At 41.1% G+C, this 27,823-nt stretch overlaps 2 protein-coding genes and 1 long non-coding RNA gene across 3 annotated transcripts; all 3 read right to left on the reverse strand.

Moving 5' to 3' along the window:
- Positions 1-639: 639 nt before the first annotated feature.
- On the reverse strand, positions 640-15,253 carry crbn (cereblon). Its single transcript, XM_069678966.1, has 11 exons — positions 15,164-15,253; positions 14,766-14,878; positions 14,397-14,599; positions 13,835-13,984; positions 11,973-12,135; positions 11,508-11,570; positions 11,319-11,403; positions 11,055-11,170; positions 9,618-9,682; positions 7,144-7,275; positions 640-4,440 (listed from the first exon to the last, which is right to left on the reverse strand). The coding sequence occupies exons 1-11, from the start codon at positions 15,234-15,236 to the stop codon at positions 4,257-4,259; spliced, it is 1,347 nt and encodes a 448-aa protein (XP_069535067.1). The 5' UTR covers positions 15,237-15,253; the 3' UTR covers positions 640-4,256.
- A 2,113-nt stretch (positions 15,254-17,366) lies between these two features.
- Positions 17,367-19,251, reverse strand: LOC138605957 (uncharacterized). Its single transcript, XR_011309345.1, has 4 exons — positions 19,216-19,251; positions 19,091-19,115; positions 18,578-18,600; positions 17,367-17,681 (listed from the first exon to the last, which is right to left on the reverse strand). It is a non-coding gene; the product is annotated as an uncharacterized lncRNA (long non-coding RNA).
- A 644-nt stretch (positions 19,252-19,895) lies between these two features.
- Positions 19,896-27,321, reverse strand: pa2g4a (proliferation-associated 2G4, a). The gene is made up of 13 exons (XM_069677972.1): positions 27,181-27,321; positions 25,408-25,536; positions 25,022-25,127; positions 24,069-24,138; positions 23,715-23,807; positions 23,442-23,505; positions 23,139-23,217; positions 22,075-22,153; positions 21,813-21,946; positions 21,632-21,726; positions 21,404-21,531; positions 21,278-21,331; positions 19,896-21,187 (listed from the first exon to the last, which is right to left on the reverse strand). The coding sequence occupies exons 1-13, from the start codon at positions 27,260-27,262 to the stop codon at positions 21,125-21,127; spliced, it is 1,176 nt and encodes a 391-aa protein (XP_069534073.1). The 5' UTR covers positions 27,263-27,321; the 3' UTR covers positions 19,896-21,124.
- Between the last annotated feature and the right edge of the window lie 502 nt (positions 27,322-27,823).

Consider the following 27,823-nt stretch of genomic DNA (forward strand, 5'->3'; position numbering starts at 1 on the left):
GAGCTAGCTTCAGGTATTATTCACAACATGCACACGGCTGTAATTTCACATAATGACACCTTATACAAGCGTGTGCACGCATCACTTAAACACGCAGCCAAGCTCACATGGATGCAGTGACAAACATCACATGTAAACGAGCATGTTATAGCTCACACAAACGTGGCGGTGACACGAAAAGATTCACTTACTTGCTCTGGAGCTTTTGATCGTCACACTGTCTTCATGAGTAGATGGAGTTCGCGCCGAGTCACGCTTTCCAAACTTTCCTGAGTACTTCAAGGACATGTTTGTTCCCTTTGGCTAAAGGTTAGGTTTGGCAGCTGACCTTCTAAAGAGCAAATAACAAAAAGCTGGAAATGTCTCATTAAAAAAAACACCCATACCTTTTTACTGAGTATTAAAGGAAATATTTATGACAGTCTTTGGGAAAAGTGGATTATTAACATGTACGACAAAAGGTAAAAGGTAACTTACGGTTCAAATCACACGTCAAAGGCTGTATAATTTGAAGACATGGCTTGGTACTGGGTGTTATTTAACATTTTTGCACTAAGCACTAAGCTTCTCAATAATTACAGCAATTTAAAATCCAATTAATGGGGCTTTAGACAACAAGCAATCAATGAAGGGTCTAAGTTAAACTGAACGTGGGCCACAGAAAGCAGCAAAAACACAAAACAAATGATTCATGAGGGCAGAAACTTTACTAGAGAGAAGCAGAGAGACACAACAACTGATAAAACCACAAAACAAGTCAGGAGTATTTTAAATATATCGGGCTGAAGTGGAGAGATATGACGAGTCACACCTTGCATGTCGTCGACATCATTACTGTAAATGCTCTTCTCCGGAGGGACCCTCACGTGGTCATCGAGGCGTCTATCCCGCTCACAGGGACTCATTAGACCCTCGCTGTGCTTAGCATACAAATGACCCTCTGTCCCCGTGTACCTGCACAGAAGACTCACAATAAACTGCAAACTCAGGAGAGTTTACGCAGACACGTGAAAGCATAAAAACACAATGAAGGCACATGTTGATTTGTCTGCAGATGGAAAGAGTTGTATACTTGTGAGGACCCCTTATTTACACGATGCTTAACCTAACCTAAACCTAATTCTAACCCGGTCGGTCACCCAGGTCTGAACCCCCAAACAGCCCTTTAGGTCTGTCCCAGAGGAAGGACCGGCCAAAATGTCCCCAGAAACGCAGATACACACTTGCTCACACACTTGCTCACACACTTTATCTGAACTATCAAATTGGCGCCTCTTCATGCCTCCCTGTCTGGAGAATCCTACTGAAATATGCAAATCAGAAGAGTCACAGGTCTCTGCATGTTTATTTGACTCTGCGGTACAGTCAATGTCAAGGAGAAACAAGTCAAAGCCTTCTTATAAATCAGGGTGTTGATCTCTTCAGTGAAACAACCATTGTTTTTGTTGGGACAAAATGAAAGTGTGGCAAACACTGGATCACTGATATGACATTGAATAAAGTAATGAGGGGCATTGCAATGGATTTGAGATTTTACATGTTATTCTAATGGTGAAAATGACATGAGGATATATCCGACAGAGATTTCAAAGTAAAAGACAAAATATAAATAAACATCATATCTAAGGATGCTCACATTTTCTGATTCTTAGAGGCAAACTCCACTAAGTATACTACTGCCTCAAGTGATGTCACAAGAGGCAACGTATTTTAAAAATGTCAACATCTCAAGGTGTAGACGGGTAGCATAAAACACCCAAATCTCTGACTGAACTGTACGTGGTCGAATTGCATTGTGGGTAAAGTAGGAGTAAGTTTGGCAAAGAGGAAGAATGTGTGGACTACAGATTATGTGGTGTCTATTATGAGTCTGATAATAGTATAAGAGTGCATCGTTTAAATGACTCTTCTGAGGGAAGACAACAAGAATGTGAACGTAAATAAAAAATTGGACACAACTCAGAACTACACAACCACACGACACCGCGCTCAGGCCTTAAGGATAACATGTAAAATGTATCATTTGAAAGGCGATTCTCTTGAAAGACTAGTTTTGACATTTTGTCTATAATTTGCTTTAATGCCGTAAGATTATTTGAGTAGACCGAGACACCACTTTCAAATCTGGTTAGCTTAGCTTAGCACAAAGACTGGAAACAGAGGGGAACTGCTAGCTTGCCTCTACCATGGGGGTATACTACAAAGCAGGATTTGCTGTTATCGAGGTAACTTCAGAGTTAACTCCCGAGTACTATGAAGGTAGCTCACTTTTTACCGGGGTAGATCGCCATGGTAACTTATGCTGAACACCTAACCTGCTCCGGAGCTTTACTGATATACATCTACAACAGAGACTGATAAAAACACTGAAGCCTGAAGTACCTTTGTACCTATACGATATGAATGTAAGCATTCGTGCTGCTGTAATTTGTGGTTTTATATTTATTTTTATTTGCTCCACAGTTTTATACGGCTGAGAGAATAATTCTAAAACAAAAATACATCTGTGCAACGTATTAACTTAATGTTATAAATGAGTGTAATAATAAATATATTGTTCTCTAATGATGGAGCAGTGATATTATTAGATTTGCACATTTACACAGTCTTCTAAAAATGCTGACAGCAGACTTGCCTGTGTTTAGATTGGTCATACGCTGCAGACTCCGCCCCTTTTCTGTGACTGCGCTCATAGAAACCCTGGGTGACTTATTCGAGTTGATAACCAGCGTCGTTTGACAGTTTAGCGCGATTGAATTTGAAGCCAGATTGAATGTGGAGCCAGATCAGGAAAAGATAAAGGTCCCTGGACTCAGAAGCAGAGTATATCTTGTTTGTTTTTTTTAGTGCAGTTTTTGAACACATTAAACAAACTGGGAGCAGTAATGCTGCCGAGTCTCGACTTCCAGGAAATAGCCAACTCCCATGAAACCACAAATTGTTTTTCTTACACGTAATTAGGAAAATAATCTTAAACTTTTAAACAAAAAGTTGAGATGATTTCTTATGGTGATCATTATTTAGTCTTTTAATGGAGAGATTATTTCCTGACATTTCTCTGAGACATGAAGAGATATGTGAAATAAGAGTCTGACTCTATGAACAGTAAAACACCAGTTATATTACACAACAAATGCTAGAACTGCCTCCTATTCACAGTCACATTTATACAAACGTGATTCAGCAACTTGCAACAAAATCGCAAGCGGTTAAGATCCTGAAAACTGTCGACGACAATTAACAGAGGACGATCCTAAAATCATAAACAACTAATTCAAAATCTCATCAACAATTTAGTCATTTTCGTCTTTCATCCACATCTGCGGCTCAGTGATTCTGTCTCAAAGGACCCTGACACGGGGCGTGGGCACACCATTTTAGCACGCCACACAACAAACGAAGACGGGTAAACACTCCACTCGCTCTCCGAGTTAATCAGCTCTGACCTTTTTAAGAAAACAGCCCTGCCATTAAGGCTTCAAGACTTCTCTAATTTTCACGTGTGCGACCGCAGATAAAGCTTGTTTTCTGAGGCTCATTATCTGACCGAGGCTTCCTTGAATACAAAACAGACACTGGTTATATCGAGTACGCACAAAGCACACATGGATGAGCATGCTAAATTACTTTCCAATCTTCTCGCATACAAAAATACATCCAATTTAATTCCAAAATATCCCCTATAGTGACAGAACTACACGTACATGAGTTCACTTAAGTTCAAAAGGCTTCCTCCCCCGACCCACAGCAGCTGAAATTACATCAGAGAACAGTCTGAGAACCCTTCAAAGGATCTGAATGCTAAGTGAAATTATATTAACTGGTTGCTTTCACAGCAGATTATAGCGGCTAACTCCGCCTGTTTGCCAACAATATCTTATCTCCCCTGCATGCAGCCAGTCTCTCTATCATACAGAGGGTGAAAGAAAATGATGCGTTGAGGACAGCTTTTGTGTTTGTGTGTCTGCAGCTGGCAAGAGTGCATGCTGGGATATTACCATGTCATTTGCTCAATCTGCTCCTCTCTCTATTTCTCTCTCCCTTCATCAGAACACACCGAGCTGTCTCACCGCTAAGTTCCATTCAAAGGCCAAATGAGTTTCCCGCTATATGATGGCTCTGCTGCCAGGGGTGACAGGCGGCGTGTGATGCATTGATTATTGAAAGTAATCACAGCCAGCGAGTGATTGAACATCCAGGTTTTGGGGGGGTTTGCAGGTTGTTTTTTTTTTTTTTTCTTAACAAATAGTCCGACATCACAGGCAGAAGAGACGAGAGCCGTCCCTCCCATCGTCCCCCTCGCCCTGGGGGATACGGGGCAGCATGGCCGAGCGGGTCAGACCCCAGAAACGAGTCGGAGACAAGTCCTTCTTTGTGGCTGTGAACTTCCAACCCAAGTGAGAGCCGCAGTTTCGGCACTGAGCGATGGTCCAGGCGTACCTGAGAGCAAAGGAGGACAGCAACAAGATCTGCTTAGGACAAATAATCTGGTTGTTTTTTCACTTAACAGTTGAACAAAATGTGCCGGAGACAGGGAGTGAAGATGTTACAGTGGTTAGGTCTTTATTGTATCTATTACTCATTCACTTTATTTATCAAACTCGGCGCTGACAACTGTAGAACGATGTTTGAGCGCTGCTCGGATGGAGACGGGAGGTATTTGTAGCTGAGATGACAAGGAGTCGCAGAAGTTACCGACGGAGCATAGCATCGCGCTACTGCAGAGTCATGTGACCTGAGTCTGAATGTCGATTGTAGCCTTTCCCACTAAGCAGTTTTAGGAGGTGGTTTTTTGACCAGTGGGTAAGGGGCTAGACTGTTAAAATGAGAAGCAACGATGAATATATAAAAAGTTGTAATGGTAAAAACCAACACGGCTGGTGGAAATAAGGCAAGAGAGGAATGTGCAGTACGTGCTAATGTAACTGCACGGCTTCGTTCGGTGGCTTTACATGCGTAGCATTACGTTACCAGAAGTTTCTACATATAGCTTCAGCTGAGGATCTATATTACCCGTGGAGAATATCGTCAGGAAACCAATAATGTAAGGACGGACAGATTGAACCAGTATCAGGCTTTAAAAGAGAGAAAACTTTTTGACTCAAAGTAATGACTAAAATGTGTTTTGAGTTTTCGTCGACTAAAACTACAATTGGTAAAAATGACTCAAATGTGACCAAAACGAATCAGCATTTTGGCCAAAATTAACATTGCTCTGAATGGGACCGAGCCTACTTCCTCTACAAGGTTTTTGGTTTGTTCCAAAACTGAGTTCTTATTGCACCATAGAGGAAAACAAACCAGAGTCCGAGCCAAACCGGACAAAACAATGTGTGTTTGGAAACGCTGCGAGTAGGGAATGAAAAGAACACCTGCCACCTGCCAAATACAGGTTGATGGTCGGTCGCACAAACAGAGGTCGAGCAGCTGGTAGAAATGTTCGGTGATTTTGCCTGATTGGCAGGCGAGGAAAATAATTTCAGACTGGGGCTCTATGCTAAACTTCAGCTGCTGTCCTCCTCCATGAGGGAGAGCGTTATTAACTTCTCAGAGTTGCTGTACAAGCCTTGAGGCGGTGTCTTCAATATTAATATGCTACATTGTAATATAACTTACACTTGATTCTTTCAAAAGTTAAATGCTGTGTTTATACTGGTATTATATAAACTGCAGTCTCGGTACCCATTAGCTATAGTCTTTGATATAGCCTCTGGGGACAAACGGTGAACATGTCGGTTAGGTCCGGTTTAGCAAGCGGTTAGCGATAAACCCAAGACTTCCTTTCCCTTGAGCTGCATTGTTTACAGTCCAGTTAGCAACTTGAGAAGCGAGCGTGTGGAAAGATCAAAAGTGGAGCGAATTTCGTCCCCCCACTCGTCAGCAAAATAAACTGCGTCAGTTCTTGGTTCGTTAAATCCCACTGAGAAGCGCCCGTTCATCTGTTTCTGGTGAGTCTCAGTTTCACCGTAAATAGTCAGTTACACAGAGGCTTCACTCCGGTTAAGTACAGCGGTATGAACCCGAAAAAGAAACGGCTTTTCTTGTGATTTACTTTAATTCACAGTTCTTACCTTTGCTGAAATGACAACATCATGATGTAGACATGTACAAAGTGAAAATGAAGCTTTGTCAGGTCTGTCCTCGAGAGGAGAAGAAAACTACTTTTAAAATGCACGTTTGTTGAACGCCGGTCGGGTCGATCATTTCTGATGCATTTGAGGAAGTCGGGAAATCTAAACGCTGACCGGCTCTCGTGACACAGCGTCAAGTTGAATTTTAGATCTAGAATGGACTGTTTGCTGAACTTGCTGCAGATGTCTGTTTATAGAGATTAATCAGAAGGTAAATCATCATGAGATAGCCGCTGATGGGAGTCGGGATGTCATTATGGCGGATTACGTTCCGCCTGCTTTTGCTCTCCACTGTTTGGACTGTTTATCCTGCATACCGCGCAGCCGGCTGATACGTGATTTGTCAATATTACAATTTCATTTTCTTTTTTATTTAGCAGACGTTTTTTGTCCAAAGCGACGTACATCTGAGAGCTAATACAACACAAGCAACGAGCAACGATATTACACGGACTACAAGCGTACTACAAACCAGAACACTTCCTGTACTAAAACTCCTCACCCCCTGCCGACAGATTCTACATTTTAATGTAGAATTTGCAAATAGAGATTTTATAAACGCCATATTTTGCAAACTCTAGCATAATTTTACAGCCTCTTTAAGTTTTCTAATCTAATAAACATCCAAAAATGAAGCAGCACTTGATCTACATGTGAGTCCAAATGAGTCACAGTCATTGAAATCATGTGATACTATATAGGAGTCACGCAGCGACTCCACATCAGTAACATATAATCTCCTTTGATTGATCGAAAAAATGACTGCATTGACTTTGATGAAAGGACTCAAGCAGTGGACAGCTTCACAAAAGATACCAGCTATAGAGAGCAGTATAGTAGCATGTCGAAGAGCTCTCCTGCTGTGGTCTCACATATAAAAAGATGCATTTATGACAGCACTGAAAGGCACAGCGGGGGTCTGACTCATCCTAATGCATGCATGCTTTTTGTTGTGTTATACAACAGCCTGAAAAAGGGAGTGTGAGCTAATTGCCGTGAGTGTATCAGTTACCCTGGAAACCAGCTGTGCAGCGTGGATGGCCTGCTGATCAGGTTGAGGTTGTTGGCTTTGTAGACAGTCAGAGTTTCGTGGACATAGCCGTGAGGGTTGACGTACGCAGCCATGGGGCCGTACAGAGAGAGGCTGCAGACACACAAGAGGCAGGTGGAATATGTCAGAGCAGCGATGAAGTAAAAACAAATGATCAGAATGTTCCTGTGTAAGAAAGAATAAAACAGACTCATTAAACGGTGAATTTAAATGCTGCAGCGTCTGTGAGGCCAGCAGAGAGTTTATATAACAAACTGTTTAAATTGGACTGTTTCAATTCTTGCACACAGCAGGGATTTTAAAGAAACACAGGTTATGCGTCGGGGCAGATTTAGAGCATATAATGTGAATAATGTAAACTTGGAGTTAAACTTATAATAGTACAAAGAGGAACTATCGGGTAATATTACACACTTGGGGTAACTTGAAGCAATAACCAACTAAATGCCACAGGTCAGCTCTGGGTAAAGTTAAAACTCATTGTTTTGGTGTGATTACCATAGACTGTATAAAAAGATTGATGATGTGACAGCTCCCTAAAAGTGAAGCCAAACCCTCTCTATCGCCCCCTGCTGACTGGCTGCAGTATAGGTCATAAAGCCCGCCTCCTCCATGTTAACAGTTGGGACATGAGTCAAACTATAAAATCTAAATACACGTCAAATAAATATTTCTCAAACATGGTTTCTGTCAATATAGTTAGTTCTTATCATGCTGATTTATGTCCAAGTGTTCATTTTTTTTGACAAGTTTATTTTTAATTAGTTATTTGATGTTGTAAAAATGATGATTGACAGCTCTGTTGACAAATACGGCTCCTGCAGACGATCAGTTCTGGATTAGCAGAGTGGAGGAGGAACAGCGAGAGGAAACTTAACTAAAACAATCACTACAATCATTGAAGTTTACATCTGTGAACGTCTTCAACCAACACAAGAAGCTGTTCTGCTGTTAAACACGTGACGTGCGGGATCCTTGCTGTTTATTTTGGTAAGTTAACTGTGTGTTTTGGTTAGCGGAAGTGGCTACAGCCACTCCACACACCGATCTCTACTGCGCAGCTCTGGCTCCAAATGACGTCACCATCGCACGATGGCAGTGTCCGTCATGGGGAGTTCGTACAATGAGAGCAGATGGAGACGCGTCTGTCGGTTGGTATTGGTGATGACCCACAGCGTTACTCTCTTTGCTCTCATCACCATCGTGCTTCACACAACATTGTGGAATTTGTCTTAATGACTTCACAGCTTGTTGAGGTGCCTCTTAGTGGCAAAAGTGATGAGTGAAATGATAAATGTTTAGACAACGGACCTTAGCTTGGTAAACTTGAAAACAATGTAAAAACGCAAAACAATGGCCTGAAACAAGTCCAACAGCTGAGAATAGTAACGCTGAGTAAGGGAAATTATGTGTGGGTTTTTAGATAATTTTAAGTTCTACAAAAGAAATATTTAAATACAAACACACGCAAAAAACGTTAAAGTACAATCAGCACCCTAAGCGTCAGTTCAGTCAGTGTCTTATTTAATGTATTCCAGGTCTGCTTTGGGTCTCTATTTGAAAAATCTTAGCGACTCAAAGAAATAAAAAAATAAAATGCAGGAATTTTTACAATGGAGGGAAGTTTTCTTTATGGATTGTGATTGCTGGATGTTTCCTGTCCGACACTGAACCAATACAACTATGCACTGTTTTTTGTCCCCATTATTTTTGTCATAAAAACCTTTGAATTATATCTGTTGCTTTCATTTTTAAGCAGTGTAGTTACACAGGGGAAGTGTGCTTTGACTTCTGAATGTCTAACTTTGCAAATCATATTAAACACATAATCGCTCATTCACTCAGACGATCTGCTCGTCCTCAGACCAAACACGTTATGCAATTTTTCCTACGAACGTACGTAGTGGTGAGGGTCTGGACACTTTCAATGGCGTAAGGGGTTTTTGTGTGTCACTCTCAGACAAACACATTACCAGCGCACATTATCTACAGTCAGAGAATTACATAACGTAACAGTCAGTGTGAATGTGACCGGGCCCACTCTGACTGTGGAGGTGCAGCGCAGAGAGGCCAGTCAGCATTGACGTAGACGTTGAAATAATTACAGTGATTACTGTGGTGCAGGGAACCATTGTCCGACTGTTTTAATGTGTTTTCATCCTCAAACAGATGTAAAAAGTAAAATGCAGCAGCCTAGCATGTCCTGTTTCTGTCCACAGAGAACGGAGAAGCACTCAAAGGGAGGAAATCAATGCATCCATGAGTTTAACATGTTAACGCTGCATTACTTTTTATTACTCTGTATTTTACCGAATACCAAGTTTCTTCACATTTGTATTCACACTGTGCTGTAGAACCTTTGCGCTAACCATGCAACATGCAAAGTAGTGATGATGGCACCCTTTAAACCAAAAAAAAAAACCCATTGCTCTCACCTGAAGATCTCATTTTTTGTGGTGATTTCCGTGTCCTGGCACTGCTTGCAGCACAGTGATGTGCACTGAGGAGGAGAGGTGACAGTGTTAGAGTGACGTACACATGTCAGACGAGCTTAATGAAAATGCTCTCATCGTTGAGGTTGAATGATGATGCGTTAAAGCCCACTCTGTCCTTTATGCTTCCATAAGAGCCACGAGCCGGATGACAAAGCCGTGTTTGTTCATTATGGAGGATTATCATCCTCAATCAGACATGACGGGGAAAAGCAGATACAAGCTATTATGTTAAAGAAACACTTCATACACAGGGTAAATGGGTTCGAATTTGTGGTCAAGTTGTAGTACATGCTAATGCAGGTTTCTTTTTTCAATACTTACAACTCTTCAAGTATGTTTTTAACCAAGTACCCCCTAAACAGTGCATAATACTTTAGGTAGAAATATACAGGAGGTACAATACAAAGCTTTTATTTGTAGGCGCGTTTAGTTTTTCACTTCTTTCTCTGCAAAACATCGTCATAATAAACAGAACACATTTGTATCTGTCCAAATTTTAGCATTTGTGTTTGTCAATATCTATCACCCCCGTTTTTACGGTAGTTCGAGAGTTGGCGTTTTACTTCTATGGTTGTACAAGAGGGATTTAAGCATCCAGAGAACAAAGGAGAGGTGGTCTACGCACACACAATATTGGCCATTTCACAAAAGTGTCTGCTGCAGCATTTCTGTCTTGTTCTCAAGCTGCATTTGCAGTTTTTCTTTGATGACGATGATGATTCTTTTTTTACCGATGAACTCCTTCGTCTACTGAAAATATATAGTGGAAGGAAAAACTTTGATAGTCTCGACATGTAGCAGCGAGACCAGCAGGGGGAACAGAGCCCAACCCGCTCTGCTGTGTTTATATTAAAACAGGAAAGATGATATAAGAACTGCTTCTACAGATTCTACAGCCTCTAGTCTGTGTGCATCCTCCTCCTCAGGTCCTATAAACTCCCTCAGGAAACTCATGACTTTGCATAGTGTGGGCACTATCATGCTACCGATGAAGAAACCACCCATTGATAATATTTTTTGCTGTTAGAAAATATCCACCGAACATGCCTCTTACAGATTGAATGTGAGAAATGGCTTGTGTATAGAGCATTTCTGCGTCTGATTCATTCCAGGGATAAAACCCAGATATCTTTGCTTACACTATATGATCTCTAAACACTTGAAATATCACAGCAACAATACATTTGTCAGCCGAGGACAGGGAGGGTTAAATATCCCAAAGAACCAGACTAGAGGGGAAAAACAGACACAGTGTTCACAGTACAAAAGAGGGAACACTAGATCTTATCACATGATGAGGGAATGATTGCTTTGACTGCAGGAGAAAGGCAGAGGCAGGTGTTCAGGGAGGAGGGGTCAGGTGTGACCTTTCCTTACCCGGTCCATGATGTCCAGCTCGCAGCGGAGTCTCTGGATGGCACTGCCGATCTTCAGCAGCTGGAGCCGCAGAGCGTTGTCTATGGGCAGACAGGCGGCCACTCGGTAGGAGAAGTCTGACAGAAACCAGGCGGGCGGGAAAGAGAGGGATGAAAAGGAAGGAAGGAAAGACGGCGCAAAGTACACAAACAGGGAGACGTGTCGTTCGTGCGCATGTGCGCGCGCGTCTGTAATCCATCTGTGATACACTGAACAGAGGCTGACCTACGGCGTTCGTTGGGAGGGAGTCATCCTTCAGATTCTCGTCCCATTCATGGAGCTGTTTCTTCACTCTGGTCATGAGCGACTCCTGCGAGGTGAAACGCAAGAAGCAGATCGGTCGGTTTACATTCACCAATGATGTTTATATATGGTGAAATAATCTAAGCAGTGCATACGGGCTGCAGTACTCACAGAGTCGTAGAGGGCGTAGACCCAAGGTGGCCATGGTGTCAGGCTGGCACAGTGAAACTTCCTCTGTGATGAACAACAGACTCAGTATTAAAGTGCCCAACATCTAAACAGTTTCTCTTCCTTACTCATGTTGCTATTTCTGGCTTACACGACTTGACCGAATGTATGTGGACGTCCAAACTGTGTTTAACAATTCCTCTGTGCATGAAGTCATATACTGAAAGAGGAAAGGGCCTTTCCCTTATCGCCACAAGTTGGAAGCACACTGTTAAGTAAACTAAAAACACTTCCACCTCTTTCTTAGAAGCCAGGGGAACATGTATAGGATTACAGAAATCCAATGTACTTCATACTAACCCTAACCCTGTATGCAGGCAGTACAAATGGCTACTAGACCAGTTTAAACTTCCATCTTCTTGTGATTGACAGATACGTTTTGTCTGAGATGTATGTTGTGTGTCTGACCTTTTGGTAGTTACTCCACCAGCACTGGGTCTGTTTGCAGCTCTGAGACGGGGGCTTAGACGAGGGGTGCATGTGCAGCCTGGAGAGGGGAGCGAGCTGCACGGCAGAGAGGGGGTCTGGAAGGATTCGTTCTGGAAGGATCTGTACTTTGGCTTGTTTGATCCTGAGGAGAGATACAAAGGAGGACAATGACACAGCTTGTGGAACAAAAGACAGGCGAGGAGGGAAGTGTGAAAGAGAGCGAAGGAGGGAAAGCGAGCAGATGAATAACAGATTAAACAAATGGTGTGCTGGCTGAATGTTATCAGGAGTGTGACAGGATGTTTGTGACTCTGAGATGATCATAAAAAGGGCCTGTGTGTATATTGTACATCGCAGCATTAAGAATTATTCCTCCAGCTCCTTACTCGAGATGTACTCAGTGAACTTTCTGGAGCGCAGACACACAAACATTCACATTTGTGTCTACTTAATGCACACATGATGGTGTTGGCACTGAACTTCCAAATTCCCTGCTGAACATTCAGAAATGTTACAGTGAGGAAAAGAAGAGTGTTTATATATACAGTGGCATTGTATCAATCCATCAGTAAAATAGCAGATCCCATTAAAGTGAGTGATAATGTCAGCTTGCCGCTTGCTCGGGTCAACATGAATAGGCAATCAATTTATGAGCATTATGCATCAGTAACTAAAGATAGCAGGAGATATATCTTAATGATGTTTAATGGACAGTTAACCGCTGTGATTTCCTGAACAGTGGACGATCTAAGTAGACATGCACTATAGTAAGACCACAGGAGTTAAATAAGAAGTTTTTCTCCATAGATGCCTCTAATGTTCACGCCAACCTCCGACAACAACATGCACAAAGACTGGGCTTTGCGGGGCGCTGGTTTAGCTCGGTTGGTAGAGCAGGCGCCCCATGTACAGAGGCTGTAGTCCTCATCGCACTGATTGCAGGTTCGACTCCCTGTCTGCTGATCATTTGGTGCATGTCATCCCCCACTCTCTAGTCCCAACATTTCATGTCTATCTTCAGCTGTCCTATATAATAAAGGCAAAAGCCAAAAAATAATAATCTTTAAAAAATAAATAATGGGCTTTGCATTTTCTTGTGAAGACAAACTAAACCCTCTGAAGAAGATTGGAGTATAGAAGCAGAAACCTGTAAAAAAAAATGTAAGTCATCTATAAAGACCAAGTCACATAAATCTTGCACAATTACTTGAATGTGCATGATTGCTGTATTAACAACTGCAGGACACAAATACAAAAAGTGATGAGTGGAGGTAGTCTGCCACCTAGCTGTGAACTATGGGAGCACCACAAAATATCCTGACCATACTGTGGTGTGACGGGCTGCAAGAAATGGCTGGTCATAAGCTGATGTCTACTGTGATGTCATCCCTTTAAGTACAAATACATCACATATGGTGTTAAAAACAGAAGCTTCAAAGTTAAATGTTTGTATCAATGGAGAATAGCTTGGGAAAGTGAATATTTCCAGTTTGCATTCTTGCAGTAAAAACGACTAAAGGTTGTGAATACAACTGAACGGCTTTACAGTACAGACATATTGTGTAGATGAGGTTACGCCACTGATCTGCAGTCTTAGTCCGGAGTGCTGCACGTTGCATATCTTCTAAAATAGTCAGTAACAGAAAATAACATTTATCTTGTGTTCCTGTTTAGAATGAGACAAGGACCAGAGGGTTACGAGCGCTGCAGGGCTTTCATTCCTGCAGACGACCACTGACTTACCGCATGTTAGAAGCAAGGAACACGATGTTAATGTCAAATGTGCACATGCATTTAACCCTAACCTTTGATGTAACAGTTTACGGGGCGATTCAACTCACCCGTCTGCTTGAGTTCTCATCTCATGGACCTTGAATCTCTGCCTCCCCACAGCTTTCACTTTGACAGTTTCGATGCCATATTCCTGCATCTCTCTGTATGCATAGATTTCAGCTGTCGTCCCAAACTCTGCCTGTGGCTCATCTGCATCACTACAGAGACAGATATCCGGTAAATGCATTAAGAATATAATTGGGGGAATAAATAGATACCGCAAAAAGAATGGTCAAAATGAAAGCAGCGGATGAGAATGTATACTGACTTTTAGGCCATTATTTGCCTCAAAATCCAAAACACTGCATCTTTCATTTCCCATAATGCAACCTGATAGCATCTCTAAAAAGCCTGGTTAAATGCTAAGATATTTCAATATGCATGCCTAAAAATAACATTATATTACAGCTTTCATAGCACTTCACAGATTTCTAAAATGGACAGTTAACTGAAATATGTGTAATCAGTGGAGGGCCATTTTACCTGATACTCAAAACAAAGAAATGCCTTCCATTCATCAGGTCTGCCCAGTCTGTTATGATTACCAATACACATGGAGTAGTTTTGTACCTGTGTGCAAGCACAGCAAAGGTGCGGTCTCTCTGGATGACGCTCCGCATCATGCTGACCTCCTGCGGCCTGAACAGCTGCAGAGGCAGTGTCTGACCTGGAACCAGCATCACAGCTGTGTGAGGCAGCACAGGGATGGTCTGACAGCTGTCATCATCGTGGACTGTGCGGCCGTGAAACTCCTCCATGTCTGAGCCTAGGTACTGTCAACACAACACAACAAGACTACAACAGCTGCAGAAAAGCAACTACACAGCTCCTCTGACAGCTAAAAAAACACACTTTGATGGTAAAAAAAAATTACACGTGTATAGTTGTAAACATAAAGACAGCCATTCTCTAAAGAAAGACAGCTGAGGCATCACTCACAGCATGTGATGTGGGAAGACTGGGGTCAAAGGTTATAAGTCTGGGCTTCTCTGCGTCTTCGCTGTCTCGGTCTTCAGTCTCCATGTCATCTTCCTCCTCCTCTGCCTCATTGTCTGTCATAGCACAGCAAAAGCAAGCATAAAGGCTCAGTGAGGGTTGTTAGCGCTTGTCGTGTCTACAAAACAAATTACGACTGCAGCTTTACCACTACTAATACTATAAACATTTAAAAGAAACCGAAAGCAAAGGTTCAGAAAATGTGCCAGTCAGGATTTGATCTCTGACAGTGGCCTGCTGTGAAGTAATGTTAGCTAGCTGTTAGCTTGTTAGAGAGATAAACGCTCTCATGGTGAAACACCTAGAAGGCCGACCTGTCATCCAGAAAGTTTAACTGTTACCTGGCAAGAGCTGTAACTGGTTTCCCATGTTGTCGTTTATGTTGTCTTCACCTCCACCCCTCTCGTCAGCCATATCCTTGTGTTTACAATACTTACTCTTCTTCTACGGCGTCTTCATTGTTAAGTATAAAGGCGGAACCAGAGCGCCCCCTGGCGATGTGTCACCACTAACAAGTGGTTTTGTTACGCAGATCAAAATAATCCATTCAATTTATACAGAATATGGTTCCCAAACCTTTTCGCAACACTTTTAAATGTGTAGAACTTTTACTTGAACTTTGTTTCACCCAATGTGATCATCAAAAGAATTACTTTTCTTTTAATAGGTTTCACTCAATCCTCTTGTCACCTCCCCACCTACAGTAGACAGACAGTTATATACTAGTAATTGTGGGCTACATGCTATTGAGCACAGAATATCTTATATGATGGAGTTACCTTGGACAAATATTATAAAACAGTGCCCTTTAATTAGATTGAGGGCCTCTAATTTAGAAGCTCATCACCACACCATTTAGGGCCTTAAAAGTCAAGACTAAAATTTTAAAATCAATCCTAAGGTTTCTTTTCACCACTCCCCACAGTGTAGAAACAAAAGCAAATGTATAACACATAATATAAACATAAACGACTTTAATTTAGACGGTACATATAAAATATGTAAGGTCCATTACAAGATACAGTTGTAAAGCAGTGCTCCTTTTATGATAAACATTGCTTTCACTCAGACACTGTTGGAGGATGAAGTAACCAATTAGTTCAATTCAAACGATATGCTTTGGTATGATTTTGACAGAAATATGTCAAGTTAGTTGTAAATGTAGGACTTCAACAGTAAGAGTAAATCTAAATGATGAGATTATCAGAATATTTCTTACACCTATGAATCAAACAGTTGTTGCAATTTTATGTAAAGGAAACTCAAACACATACACACAGAGATGCAAGAAACTAAGTCCATTTAATCAAGTACTGTGCTGAAGGATTTTATGGACTTGCATTCTTCTTCAGTATTTCCATTTTATGCTGATTAAAATTGCTGATTATACAACATAAAAACTAAATACATTTGCAGTAAGGCATTTATACTTTTACTCATGTTGGACTTTTATGTGCAAGAGTTTTTAACATGAATATATTAGTACTTTAACTGATGAAAGGGATCTAAATACTAATTTTCAGTGAAACTTCAGTGAAAGATGTACTATACATTAACAGCAGTAGTTTTAGCTGAATTCAATGGATTCTCTCAGCTTTGTCTGATAATACTTGGAAAAAGAACTAACGCCACTGATTTGAATGAATCACAAGCCAAGACAAGTTCATTGGTGCAGAAAAAAAATGGAGAACAAAACTTTATCGGGTAACAGAAGGTGGCAATTTGTTAGCCTTAAATGAGCTTTGGTTTGACCTAAGCTGCAGCAACCACCAAAATTAAACCGGTAAAGACCCCTTTCACCTTTTGCTGCGATGCTGTGGCCTAAAACATGTTTGTGTGGGAGTCAGCTTGACCTTTTTTTCCACAGACAGACACAAAAGGTTGTTTTACTTTACATAAAAGGAGTTTAAGTGCTTCTGTGCCTGTGCATAAAATACATCTGTTCTCAACTTCAGGACATAGGAAGGCTGATGATGCTCTGAATTCTGATCAGCCTGTTGACACACTTGGAAGTTATGCTGGGTGATGATTTAGCAGGAAGTATATCTGATCTGCAAATAAACACCTGTTTAAAGTGTCATTAGAAAGAGGTACTTAAAGACACAATTCTGCACTTTTCAGAAAACTGACATCTTTGTAAACTTGGAGGTTATTTTCCCAGGGATGAACCCTTCATGGGGAGACTACTACACTTGAATCCTTATAATCAAGCCAACTGTAAATGCAGCTCAGTCCTTCACTTCATCAAGGACCACATCTAGCACTTCAGCACGTTAGATTTGAAATGTGCCGTTTTTACACATTTAGCTTTACAGGTAAAATACAGGAAACAAATGTCCTACCCTTATTTACTTTTCAAATGTGTCCCTTAGAGCTGCAATAGACACTATACAGCTGAGATCGCTTAATACAAGAGATAGAATACAAAACAGTTCTTGTATGCCTTAATAATGCCCAATGCTGTACAGTACATAGAAGTTTAATTAGTATAAATTCCAACCACAGACTAGTTTCATAATGTAAAAATTAAGAGGCTGAAACGTGTTTAACTTTAAACAGTGTTCATTTATTGTTCAATACACCACACGAAGGCTGTTGGTAAACATGTATAACGGTCCATGAACAAAGCAGCTGTATTTCTGATGTCGAGAGATCCGTCCAGCGTCAGCCAACTTCCAGTGAGACGTTCACAGCTTGCTCCAAGAGAAGCTCCGTCATCGGACATCAGGGTTCAGACTTTTGTTCCACTGATGGAGGTTCCACTTCAGTCGTCCAGAGAGGCTTCCACAGGATCACAGCTGAGGGGGGATGAGGGCTTACTTTGACCTCTGCCTCATCTTTCGCCTTTTACGCTTCAGCCTGAAAGGAACCAAACACGACAGCTTTTAGGAACAAGAATGTTTCTTCTTGCACAGTCAGTGCACATTTCTGCACTCAATGGCATCCTTCAAACTGTTAAGTTAAATCCCAGAGCTATGACCTGGATATTTAGTTTTTAAATAGACATTTTAAAGAAGTGTACCGATTAAAATCTACTGCTTGTATAATTAGTTGACACTTTTCAGTACAGTGCTGCAAACCTGCATTTTCGCAAAGTTTAATTCACTAAGCTTTGATGTGGTCAACACAAAAATATGCTTAGTAAACAGATTTTGTAGTTTGTGACCTTTCCCCATCATAGATTTTACCCACAGTATCGTACTAAAATATTTGGTGCAACAGACATTGTATTCATTCCTTCAATTTACAACACTTACTAGGCAGCTTAAAAAGTGTTAAGACAGATTGCTTTTAAATCAAGGGAGGTTCCATTTTTAATCCACGTGTAGTTGACAATTGGCTAAGCATAGGGAATTTAGGTCCAACACCGTTTAGCTTGTTAAATGCTCGATAACCTTAAGGCATCATCTGTCAGAGCAAAGTGATGTTTTTTCAGCTAATATGTACATATTTTTAACAGATTAACATTTAGGCCATACCCATATTTGAGGAAGGCAAATTACGCATGTACCAAAACAGATTCAAAATTGCAACAAAACCAACCTTTACTGCATACATTTTTAACTTTAAACTGTCAAACAGTACATTGCAAACACTCTTAAAGTGCATATGCCGATCTAGTGTTAACTGTGCTTCAGTTTAGGTTTAAAGCAGTTGTACACATGTTGACTTTCATACAGAATACTTTCACACGTGACAACTCAAGAATTTGTTTCAACTAAAAGATTCCAAAGGAATATAGTATTGATGCTTACCTGCGCATACGCTTCTTCCTCCACTACAAGATAAAAGGGATTTTTATTAGTAAACAGTAAATGCAGTTGAGTGTGCCATGTGAGCCTTCCCACTTACTGACCAACATGGATGCATGTTGTTACAATGCAGAGAAACAACTATACGGCCGAACTACGTTTAAAAAATGCATCTAACTATTTAAAAAAAAGTCCTGAGATCTGGACATCTTACCACAGCTACCTCAATTCAAAGGTTTAGCACTGCTAACACTTAGCATTGCATGCACCATAGCGGGCCTATACACAGCAATAGCATTTACACTCAGTTTATTGCAGAAGGTTAAAGTTTGAGTTTGAGTTTAAAGCATGCTTACATTTACTTAAGTAGATAACGTTACAGAACAAACAGTTTTTTAGGCCAACAGACATGTGAAGCAGGACATCTAGGCTGTTAACTCAGATGCTAGCAGCATTGACTAGAACAGGAAGAGGATGTAAAACCACTAAAATCCGAGATCGAGCTGGTTATCTTACCTTGGCTCTCATCGTGGAGAAGTTTCTGTGAAAACAAGATAAATACAATTATTAGTGACTGCGGATGATTTGTAGAACTTGGAGATTAATTTGGATATCGTTAGCAGTGAAGCGAGTTTCCATACCTCGAAGAGAGAAGAGCAACGGAAAGAGGATGTGACGATGAAAAAGGGCGTTATTTATACAGTTGTTGACGTCAAAATCAAGCGCCAACTGTTTGGTGTGCTAGCTCCTCGGGAAATGTAGTCTGAATGGTCTGGACTTTGTGTCGTCTGTTAAAAAGTAATTTTGTTTGGATATAGCGTATCGATTTCTATATATTCTTATTTTATGAGAAGATATATTAAACTTGAGCGCAGTTTTGAGGATATGTTTTAAGGAATTTCCACAGTTACAACTCCTGAGTTACCTTTTGAAAATTAATAATCATAATCAACTTACAAAAGAAAATTAGCCCACTCTTTCTTGCTGGCACACATAAAGCATGATCTAGCAGCTTTCAGTTACATGGTCAATTCCGAGATATCAAATAACAAGGCAGTTTTCGTTAAATCCTTCAAATTAAATATACATTTAAAAAAGGTTACTTCATAACTGTCGTAAAAATCAGAACAAATATCTAAATTTTCCATTAAGAAGTGTTGGTTATTGGTTTCCAACGTAGCAGATAGCGTATGGGCTCGACAAATAAGATAAAAGACCAACCCTACTGATGGTGCATTTTTATTTTTTCTCCTGGTTCAACACCCTGAACTCTAACAAGAACTTCCAGACTAGACAAACAGAAATGTATTAAAATGTTTTTATTTAATTAGATGTAAAGTTCCATTGCCCAGTGACTGAGCTACAAAGCAGGATTTTACTTTTCTCAACATATTCAACTGTTGACAAATGTGACCCAACACATTCCCAGACCTGAAGATGAAACTCTCATACTGGTCCAACTCTACTGACAACACCCATGAAACCATTTTTTAAGCTTCATCAGCTTCAGTTTCTTCATGCTTCACAAGACTAATGGCGTATTAAAGCGAGTAACAGGTGACACTGATAGAAAAGTTGAAAATTGAAAGGTCTAGATTTCTATCCATAAAATTCAAGGGGAATGGCAGTAATTGTAGCAGGTTTGTTCCCTAAAGTCGAGCTGATAGCAACTGGCTTGTAAACTCAAAAATGTTCCAGTCTTCTGTTCAGGTTATTGCTTTAACAAAATCTAGTGTGGTTAAACCTTTTAAGTTTTAGCCAGGGATGTGATCAGTCCTCGTAACCATAAACCTCTCTGGTGCAAACACCACCTATATTATCCCTGTCAGTCAGTTGTGTTACATTCCTTAGTTTATCATTTCATGAGTCAGACACATTTATATTTTAACCCTTTACTGCATGATTTTACAAAAAGGCTTTTTGTTTCATAGTGCTCCAGGTGACTTAACTCATATTCATACCTTATCTTTCCCAAACGTAAGAGGTGACAAAGTGCTCATAGGCCTGTGATTGTTTCTTTTTAATTTAACATGTGTAAGTAAGCTTACATAACTTGCGAAAACTTGTTGCCAAAGGGAAACAACATGTGATGATTCAGTCAAATGATCCCATTCAAGCAACAGGAGAATCCAAAATGGTCCCTTACACACAGGATGCCTCAAAGAAACAAATTCTGAGGTTACAAATGTGATCCAAGTAATCCTTCATCCACACTTGGACATGAAAAATAAAGACCAAAAGATTTTTTAATTAGAAAAACAGCCAACAAACTTCACCATTTGGCAACAAGTCTTTTGAAAGATGCTAAACTGTTTGCAAATATTCTTTATTTTCTACTCCGGTAAGAAAAAGCAACATTCTTTCCATTGTACCCCCTAATGCAGTAAAGGGTTAAGCATCCATGTAGGATCTTTAAATATGCATTACATTTCTTCTGTTTTAATCAGTGAAATCTATCAGGTGTATGAAGGGCAAAGAGCTTGGGGCAATTGGTCATGTTTCCTCTTGCTTTTCTTTGGGGTCTTGCATGTGTGGAAAGGCAGTTTGTATTTATTCTACAGCTTCTGTTTCTTCCGCCGGCTGTCCAGTTGCGTTCTCTGCCGTCTTTGAGGCCTGTTAAATGTGAAAGGGAGGAACAGGTCAGTAAATTTGGTGCACCATAAGACCAATGAGTCCTTGTTCATCGCTAGAGTAAAAACATACCTTCTTTTTCTTTTTCTTCTGTGTCTTACGGCTTGCAGAGCTCTGTAGTAAAGTCTGAGGAAGAGGAGAGACATTTCAGTGCAAAGTTCAATGCAGCGAGTTTTCTGTTTGACAACACACTCCTACCTTTAGCTCTGCATCCTGAACTTCGTGCTCTGACTTGTAGAGCTCTGCGTCGAAGGGTCCGTTGGTGATTCTGTGAGGCCCGTTGGCCATCAGCAGCACTGTGAACTTAAACTGAGCTACAATCTCTCCTGAGAACAAGAACACAGAAGGAAGGAAGCCGTAAATAAAAAAGTGAAAGCTGTAAAAAAAAGACAGAAACAGGGTTAAAAGGGAGAAGTAAACACTCACCTTCTTTCTCATGTAGCACACTGAAGGGCTGTAGCAGTTCATGTTTGGCACACTCCACCACACCCAGACGAGCTTTGGCCTCGTCCCCGAACGCACTGAAGGACAGATACATCTGTTTAAATATCAGCAGGTAAGGGAAACACATGAATTAGTATCTACTTGTTGAATGCAGAGTTCATACCGAAGAGTAAAGGGCATCGCATCGAAGCGTCGTTCCACCTCGCTGAAGAACGTGCGGGAAGTCTTCATCTTCAGGCCGTACTGCTTGCTGGGGTCCCTCTTATAAATAGTTGTTCTAAGGCCTCCATCTCTGGCCTACATTGTAAAGCACAGAGTAAAAACCTTTCATGTCTGTTCTTTACACATAATTGTTTATTAGCTACAGTGGAAACGTTTGACATCCATGGATAATTATTAAAAGATATGCAGGAGAGGACACTGACCTTCCCTTCTCCGGTGCTTATCAACACATCCACAGCGTAGACTTCATGCACCTCAAACTCGGCCTTCTCGTGGTCCTTCCTGAAAATGATTGTGATGAGCAGACACAGAAAAAGATGAGTAACTCATCTGTAGGTACAGTCATGATAGTGACATTACTATTTATCAGTTTTTCAGGATCAGTGTTGGGCAGTATCGAAATTAAAACGCTGACACGAGTTTTTCAGACACGGGAAGAGCCGCTTATAAATGCAGATTGTCTCTTTTCATTGCCAGTGGAGTACACTCACGTCGGCCACTTTTCTGCTGCATCACCGTCTGATGTTTCAAACGCACTGGACACAGGGTTAGTGAAGATGTTATGGTGGTTAGGTCTTTATTGTGTCTATTACTCATTCAGCCTATTAAACTTGGCGCGACAAATTTGGAACGATGTTCGGGTGCTGCTCGGACGGAATTTGTAGCTGAGATGACAAGGAGTCACAGAAGTTACTGACAAGAGCATAGCATCGTGCCGGAAAGGGGGCGGAGATTAGTGTGTCAACCCGGGTTCTGTGTTCCCATCAATGCCGATCGGAGCCGAGGCGAAAATTACCCGGGTCTGCTGCAGAGTCATTTGACCCGGGTCTGAATGGCGATTGTAACCTTTCCCAATAAGCTAAAAAGCCGGGTGTTAAGTGGCAAATGACTGGTTGACTGAGCCTCAATATGGTCAAGATTTCAGTTTTAATAGTTTTATACAAGAAATAAAAAATAGTTATGTGTACTGCTCAAAACAGCTATGAAAAATTAAGGATAACCAAATGCATACACACTGGTATTTTAGGCAAATTAAACAAATGTGTGCAGTACAACAACATCCTTCCGTTTAAAAATAGTGCTAGACCTAAAGACATCCAAGTCATGTTGTCAGATGCTTAGAAAACAATTCTTAAGTCTATGGGGGAATGATGAAAATATAGGAAATGAAAAAATGTCAATGTCAACTGTGTGCCTGCTTGTTTGTGTGTACCGATACAAAATGTGAGTGACTTCTTCCTGTATGTAGAAAAATGGCTGATTGTACCTTTGCTGGTCTGTGGGGTTCTGAATGATGGTCTTCTCTCCATCTATGACATGTTGCTTTAGCTGATGAGACAGCATCCCTTTGAAAGACAGCCAGACAAACATTAAACGGGGAAAGGGAATCATTTAAATGAAAACAGCTGTCATTTTTCAGTCACAGTCATCTTTTTCCTAGAATAAATCTGAAGAGATTCAACAACAGATTTTAAGGGCAAGTCATCCAAATTTGAATGCTCGTGGTTGCCCTGAATGCCTTGTCCATGACACGACACAAAGAGAGTCAGTGTTTCAGTAAGACACTCACCCTCGATCGGTGAGCATTTGAAGGACTGAGAGATCTTGTTCCAGGCTTCTGTCACTTGGGTGTTCTGAGAGACAGAAAAAAAATGTGTCACTTTCACATGCAAAAGGACACATTTGCACAACTGATTGATAACGAATGAGAGCTGAAATGCAGTCTGAAGACATCATTCATATTGGGTTACATAAAAAGCATGTCTGATAATGTGTTCTTTTTTTTAACTCTTCCTTTTACCCCAAGCTAAATCAACCAGAAAACACATGTGGTTACATGTACCTGGTTACCAGGTTTAACAAGGCGAAGAGCTGCTTCTGCACACAGATGGGCCGCTTTGATGACGTCAGCTTTCCGGCCTGTGATCGGGTTCTCCTGCAGAAATAAGACGCAGTGGGAAGATTACTTAGAAGTGTTCCTCAATGACAGAACACAAAACTGTGACTGAAGCTAGTCTGGAAACACGACAAGTCTGCAAGCTCAGGTTTAATTTTCTCAGGAGGATGGGTCTGGTTCCCCTCCAGTTCAGACAAATAAATGGAAAAGGAACGGAGAGGTTCCAGACTAATTTGTATCAGTGAATTGGTCTTGTGATGCCAGGCGAGACTAAAGCAGTATTTAAAAAAAGGCCCTCACCTTACTGGCTCCCACCACGAAGCTGTGAGCTACATTTGCAATGAAGCCATCCACATGAACCCCTAGATCGCTACATGGAACAAGAGGAAAAAGAACAGATGAGAGTATGAAATAACAATACAACAAATTAAATTCATCAGGCTTCAAGTTCATTGCAAATTTAACTGCCATTCATCTGTCAAGTTTACTAATGTTGCGTCAGGAACCACTCAATCAAATCAACCCTGGAGGGACATAACGTCAACTATCCTCCACTTTGGATAATGAGACTTAGAAAGTATCAACAATGACCAACGAGGTCAGCAAAAATAAAACAATTAAATCTGTTATGGCCATTAAAGTGAAGATATATTCCAAGGTGAATTTCGTTTTGGCTGTACATCAGCTGGAATACAGTGAAGGACTTATTGTGAATTCAAGGGAGCAGCACTGCAGACTCTAACAAATTGAACAGACATGCCCAGCCAGAGGGTCAAGCTAGGAGTGTGCGAAAAGTGAGACGCATACAAACCTAGTGTGTGTAACCATAGCACCATAAGCTAAAACAAACAGCTTGAAAACATTGAAAATGTACACGAGGACACGAAAGACAAAGACATACGTGGCAACACAACAACTAAGATGAGCTGACGTCCTGTTTTTCAGAGACAACATAAGAAATAAACGTGATGGATTGGATTTCGCAGACGGGTGTCCACCAACGCTGAAATCCAACACATCACTTCAAAAAACACCTGTTCTAAAAGTGTCCGACCTTACTTGTCGTTTGCCACACAGGACAGACAGGAAGACAAGACCTTACTGATGAAGCAGACAGTCAAAAGCAAAGAGAAAACCCTCACATACAAGCCAAACTATCACACGAAGAGAAGGGAGAACGACACACTGGGGGACTCAAGACACACGGGGGGGAAGAAGAGCAGGTAACATTCATTGCAGAGCATGGTGCCTACATTTTGACCAGATCCCCATCTTTAAGTGTGTAGTCAGGGTCACTCTTCAGGGGAGAGAAGTGGCAAACACAGTTATTGACTGAGACGCTGGTGGGAAAGGCAATGCCTAGAAGAGGGAAAAGAGAACCACCAAGTCTTCATTTGGAAATCATCTACAAGTTTAGCATATAAATAAATAAATAAATAAATAAAGATGGAGGGGGTGAGACTTTAATCACATAAGGAAACTTATTATTAGTTATCTTAATACCCCTGCTGTTTTTAATACTAATCAAGGTAGTGGACCAGCTCACAAAAACACACTACGGACAATTTCCATGACTGCATCTGTATTCTTGTTGGATCCACCCCAGTTCACAGGCTAACTCGTATCTTCTATGGCTCACCTTTCTTCATTTCCTTTTCCTTCTTGAAAACCTTCCCAGTCTCAGCCATGATGTAGGCATCTCCCTTCTCACAGAGGCTGAGCACAGACACCCCCGGCTTAGCTGTATCCACCACCAGACGAAGAGCCTCTGGGTGAGACAAACAGAAAATGATTAAGAGGAGTAAGAGATGAACAGCAGCAGTTGTAGAAAAGCGAGTAGGTAAATTAAAGGAGCAGTTCTCCCCCCTCAAAAAGCCACTGTCATTAAAAGCTGGTGTTCTCTGTAATCAATAGAAGCAATAATATTTGAAATTGCAGCCATAGCTGTGGAGAAAGTTGTACAAACAGCTTGTGGTTTCGCCCATTCTACATTCCTACAACACCCAGCGTGCATTGCGCCCCTCCCTCTGAAAGGAACGGCCCAGCGAGAGATGCTGGAGTGAAATACTACCATTTCGCTGCAGGCAATGGCCCCAGAGCGGTACAGAATCCGAAATATTGCGGGAATATACCGGTGGATTATCTAAAAAATCTTGATTCTTGAACGAGACATGACATCAGAGGCGGGCGTCCTAGATTGAGGAAGAGTAGTTTAGCAAGATCCCTGGCCTCCGCCAGTCTAGTGGAGGTTTACCAGGACCCATTGGAGGAGCAGATAGCGTCCTCCAAAGGCACAGAGCGAAACTGCATTTTTTTCTCCAACCATAATGGCATTAGCTCCCCATAACAGCATGATTGGACTGAGGTTGAAAATCGGCAAACTGGCTCTCCAAAGTTGTATTGCTACATTCTGATACAACACCAGATAATATCTGATAAGAAATTGTCTTAAAACAATGGATTAAAGTATACTGTTAAAACTTTATTAAATCAACACTGAATGCCCATCCATTATTAATGAATACATCCAGAGAGACAACACCAAACAGCCCTTATTTTAACACTATCAGGTGACCGGGAATTGACTCAAAAATGTTGTAAATATTTGCTTCTGTTAATATTGTCAATTTTTAGGTGATGGTGTACTTTGCACACATGGTATTTTAAATAATAATAATAATAATACAGTGACTTTATATAGTGCTTTTCATGACACTCAAAGGCACTTTACATTTTAAAACAACTTAAGAAACACAATAAGAACACCCATGCATGTGATTGTGGGATATGTACACATTACACTTTTAGGTTTACAATGTAGATTTGTCAACCATCAGTATGACAATGACCAACACTACAAAGCAGACTGTTATAAAGGCCTTTAATAATATACCAGTAGATTCCTAATGATACACTCCTAATTTTTGATAAAAATTACAATAATGTAAACTTAACCATAAAAAGTTATGGAGAAAGTGATATAAAAACAGAGCTCAGCCTGGTTATTCAATAAAAAAGTGGACAATTAACAGGCAACATTGTAAGTGGTCTCATTTCAGTGGCAGCCTGCTTAACGTTATCGTTGAACGTTTGCTGAACATGTTCAGAGAGACTGAGCTAACGGCGAGTGGTTAGTTAGCATCCCGAGTTAGTAACACTTTCACAGCTTTCCCCAGTAACCAAAAGCAAACATCAGTGTTGAGCAGCAATGACAGTGAGTTACCCACAACTAAACAAGCTACACCTGCTAGCTAGCTAGCCACTTAGTATAGCATATGTGTGCCTTGTAGGTAAACCACATGGCTGCCTCTGCTGTGTGGGGAAACTAACGTTAGCTGGCTGCACGACAGGCCGAGAGGAGCAGGTCAGCTCGTGCAGTCAGCAACAGCTACTCGGTTTAAATTCTACTCACGGTTTGCGATGTCACCACCCATCTTGTACTTGGTGACCACCAGATCCTCGGCTATGGTCTGCTCCTGCTCCTCGTCGGACATCTTGGCAGTGAAGTTTCAGTCGCTAGTCGGCCCTAAACAGCAACAGTGGCTCCGCAGCCCAGCTCGGATCTGACGGATGCTGCTTACACCAGACTCTTGCTGCCCCCCACGCCCCTCCCACTTCACGCTGACGCGAATGACGTCACACCGACCCCAAACCGCCAAAATGCACTATAAATGTAGCTGCTTTGTTGACTTTTGTATTAAAAGCTAGGTGGACAGTCTTTTAGGAAAAACCCATGAGATGCAAAAAGGGTATATGTTTTTTTCCACTGCAAAGAAAAAAGTAATGAAGCCTCCACGTGTGTCCGGTAAGTGATTGGTAGCCTCTTTAAAATCGATGCGGTTGATACATAGCTAATTTTTCCTCCGCCCCTTTGATAGGCCTATATGCTATTTAGCCCCGCAGTAGCAACTATGTTAGGAGTGAATTTAAACAAACCATCCTTTTTACTTTTCAATTTCTAGCAACATGTCTATACTTTGAAAGGAAAGCCCACAACTTTCATTAGCAACTCTGGGTAATGTCAGGGTCAGACGGTCCTGAAATTGTCAGGAAAA

The sequence above is a fragment of the Semicossyphus pulcher genome, unplaced genomic scaffold (assembly GCF_022749685.1).
Source record: "Semicossyphus pulcher isolate SPU_LCO1_2020_fin unplaced genomic scaffold, fSemPul1.0.p SCAF_3, whole genome shotgun sequence".
NCBI classification, from domain to species: domain Eukaryota; kingdom Metazoa; phylum Chordata; class Actinopteri; order Labriformes; family Labridae; genus Semicossyphus; species Semicossyphus pulcher.

What these genes read in the sequence shown, in the direction of transcription:
- crbn (XM_069678966.1), bottom strand. Translation starts at nt 15,236, where the DNA reads ATGGCTGACGAGAGGGGTGGAGGTGAAGACAACATAAACGACAACATG. An exon ending in TTTGCTGTGCTTGCACACAG is followed by an intron (nt 13,985 to 14,396) that starts GTACAAAACTAC and finishes CTGTCTCTGTAG; the next exon opens with TGATGCAGATGAGCCACAGG. An exon ending in TCTACGCCCTCTACGACTCT is followed by an intron (nt 11,404 to 11,507) that starts GTGAGTACTGCA and finishes TTCACCTCGCAG; the next exon opens with GAGTCGCTCATGACCAGAGT.
- pa2g4a (XM_069677972.1), bottom strand. Translation starts at nt 27,262, where the DNA reads ATGTCCGACGAGGAGCAGGAGCAGACCATAGCCGAGGATCTGGTGGTC. An exon ending in TCGTGGTGGGAGCCAGTAAG is followed by an intron (nt 23,808 to 24,068) that starts GTGAGGGCCTTT and finishes TTATTTCTGCAG; the next exon opens with GAGAACCCGATCACAGGCCG. An exon ending in AACCCCACAGACCAGCAAAG is followed by an intron (nt 22,154 to 23,138) that starts GTACAATCAGCC and finishes AATCATTTTCAG; the next exon opens with GAAGGACCACGAGAAGGCCG.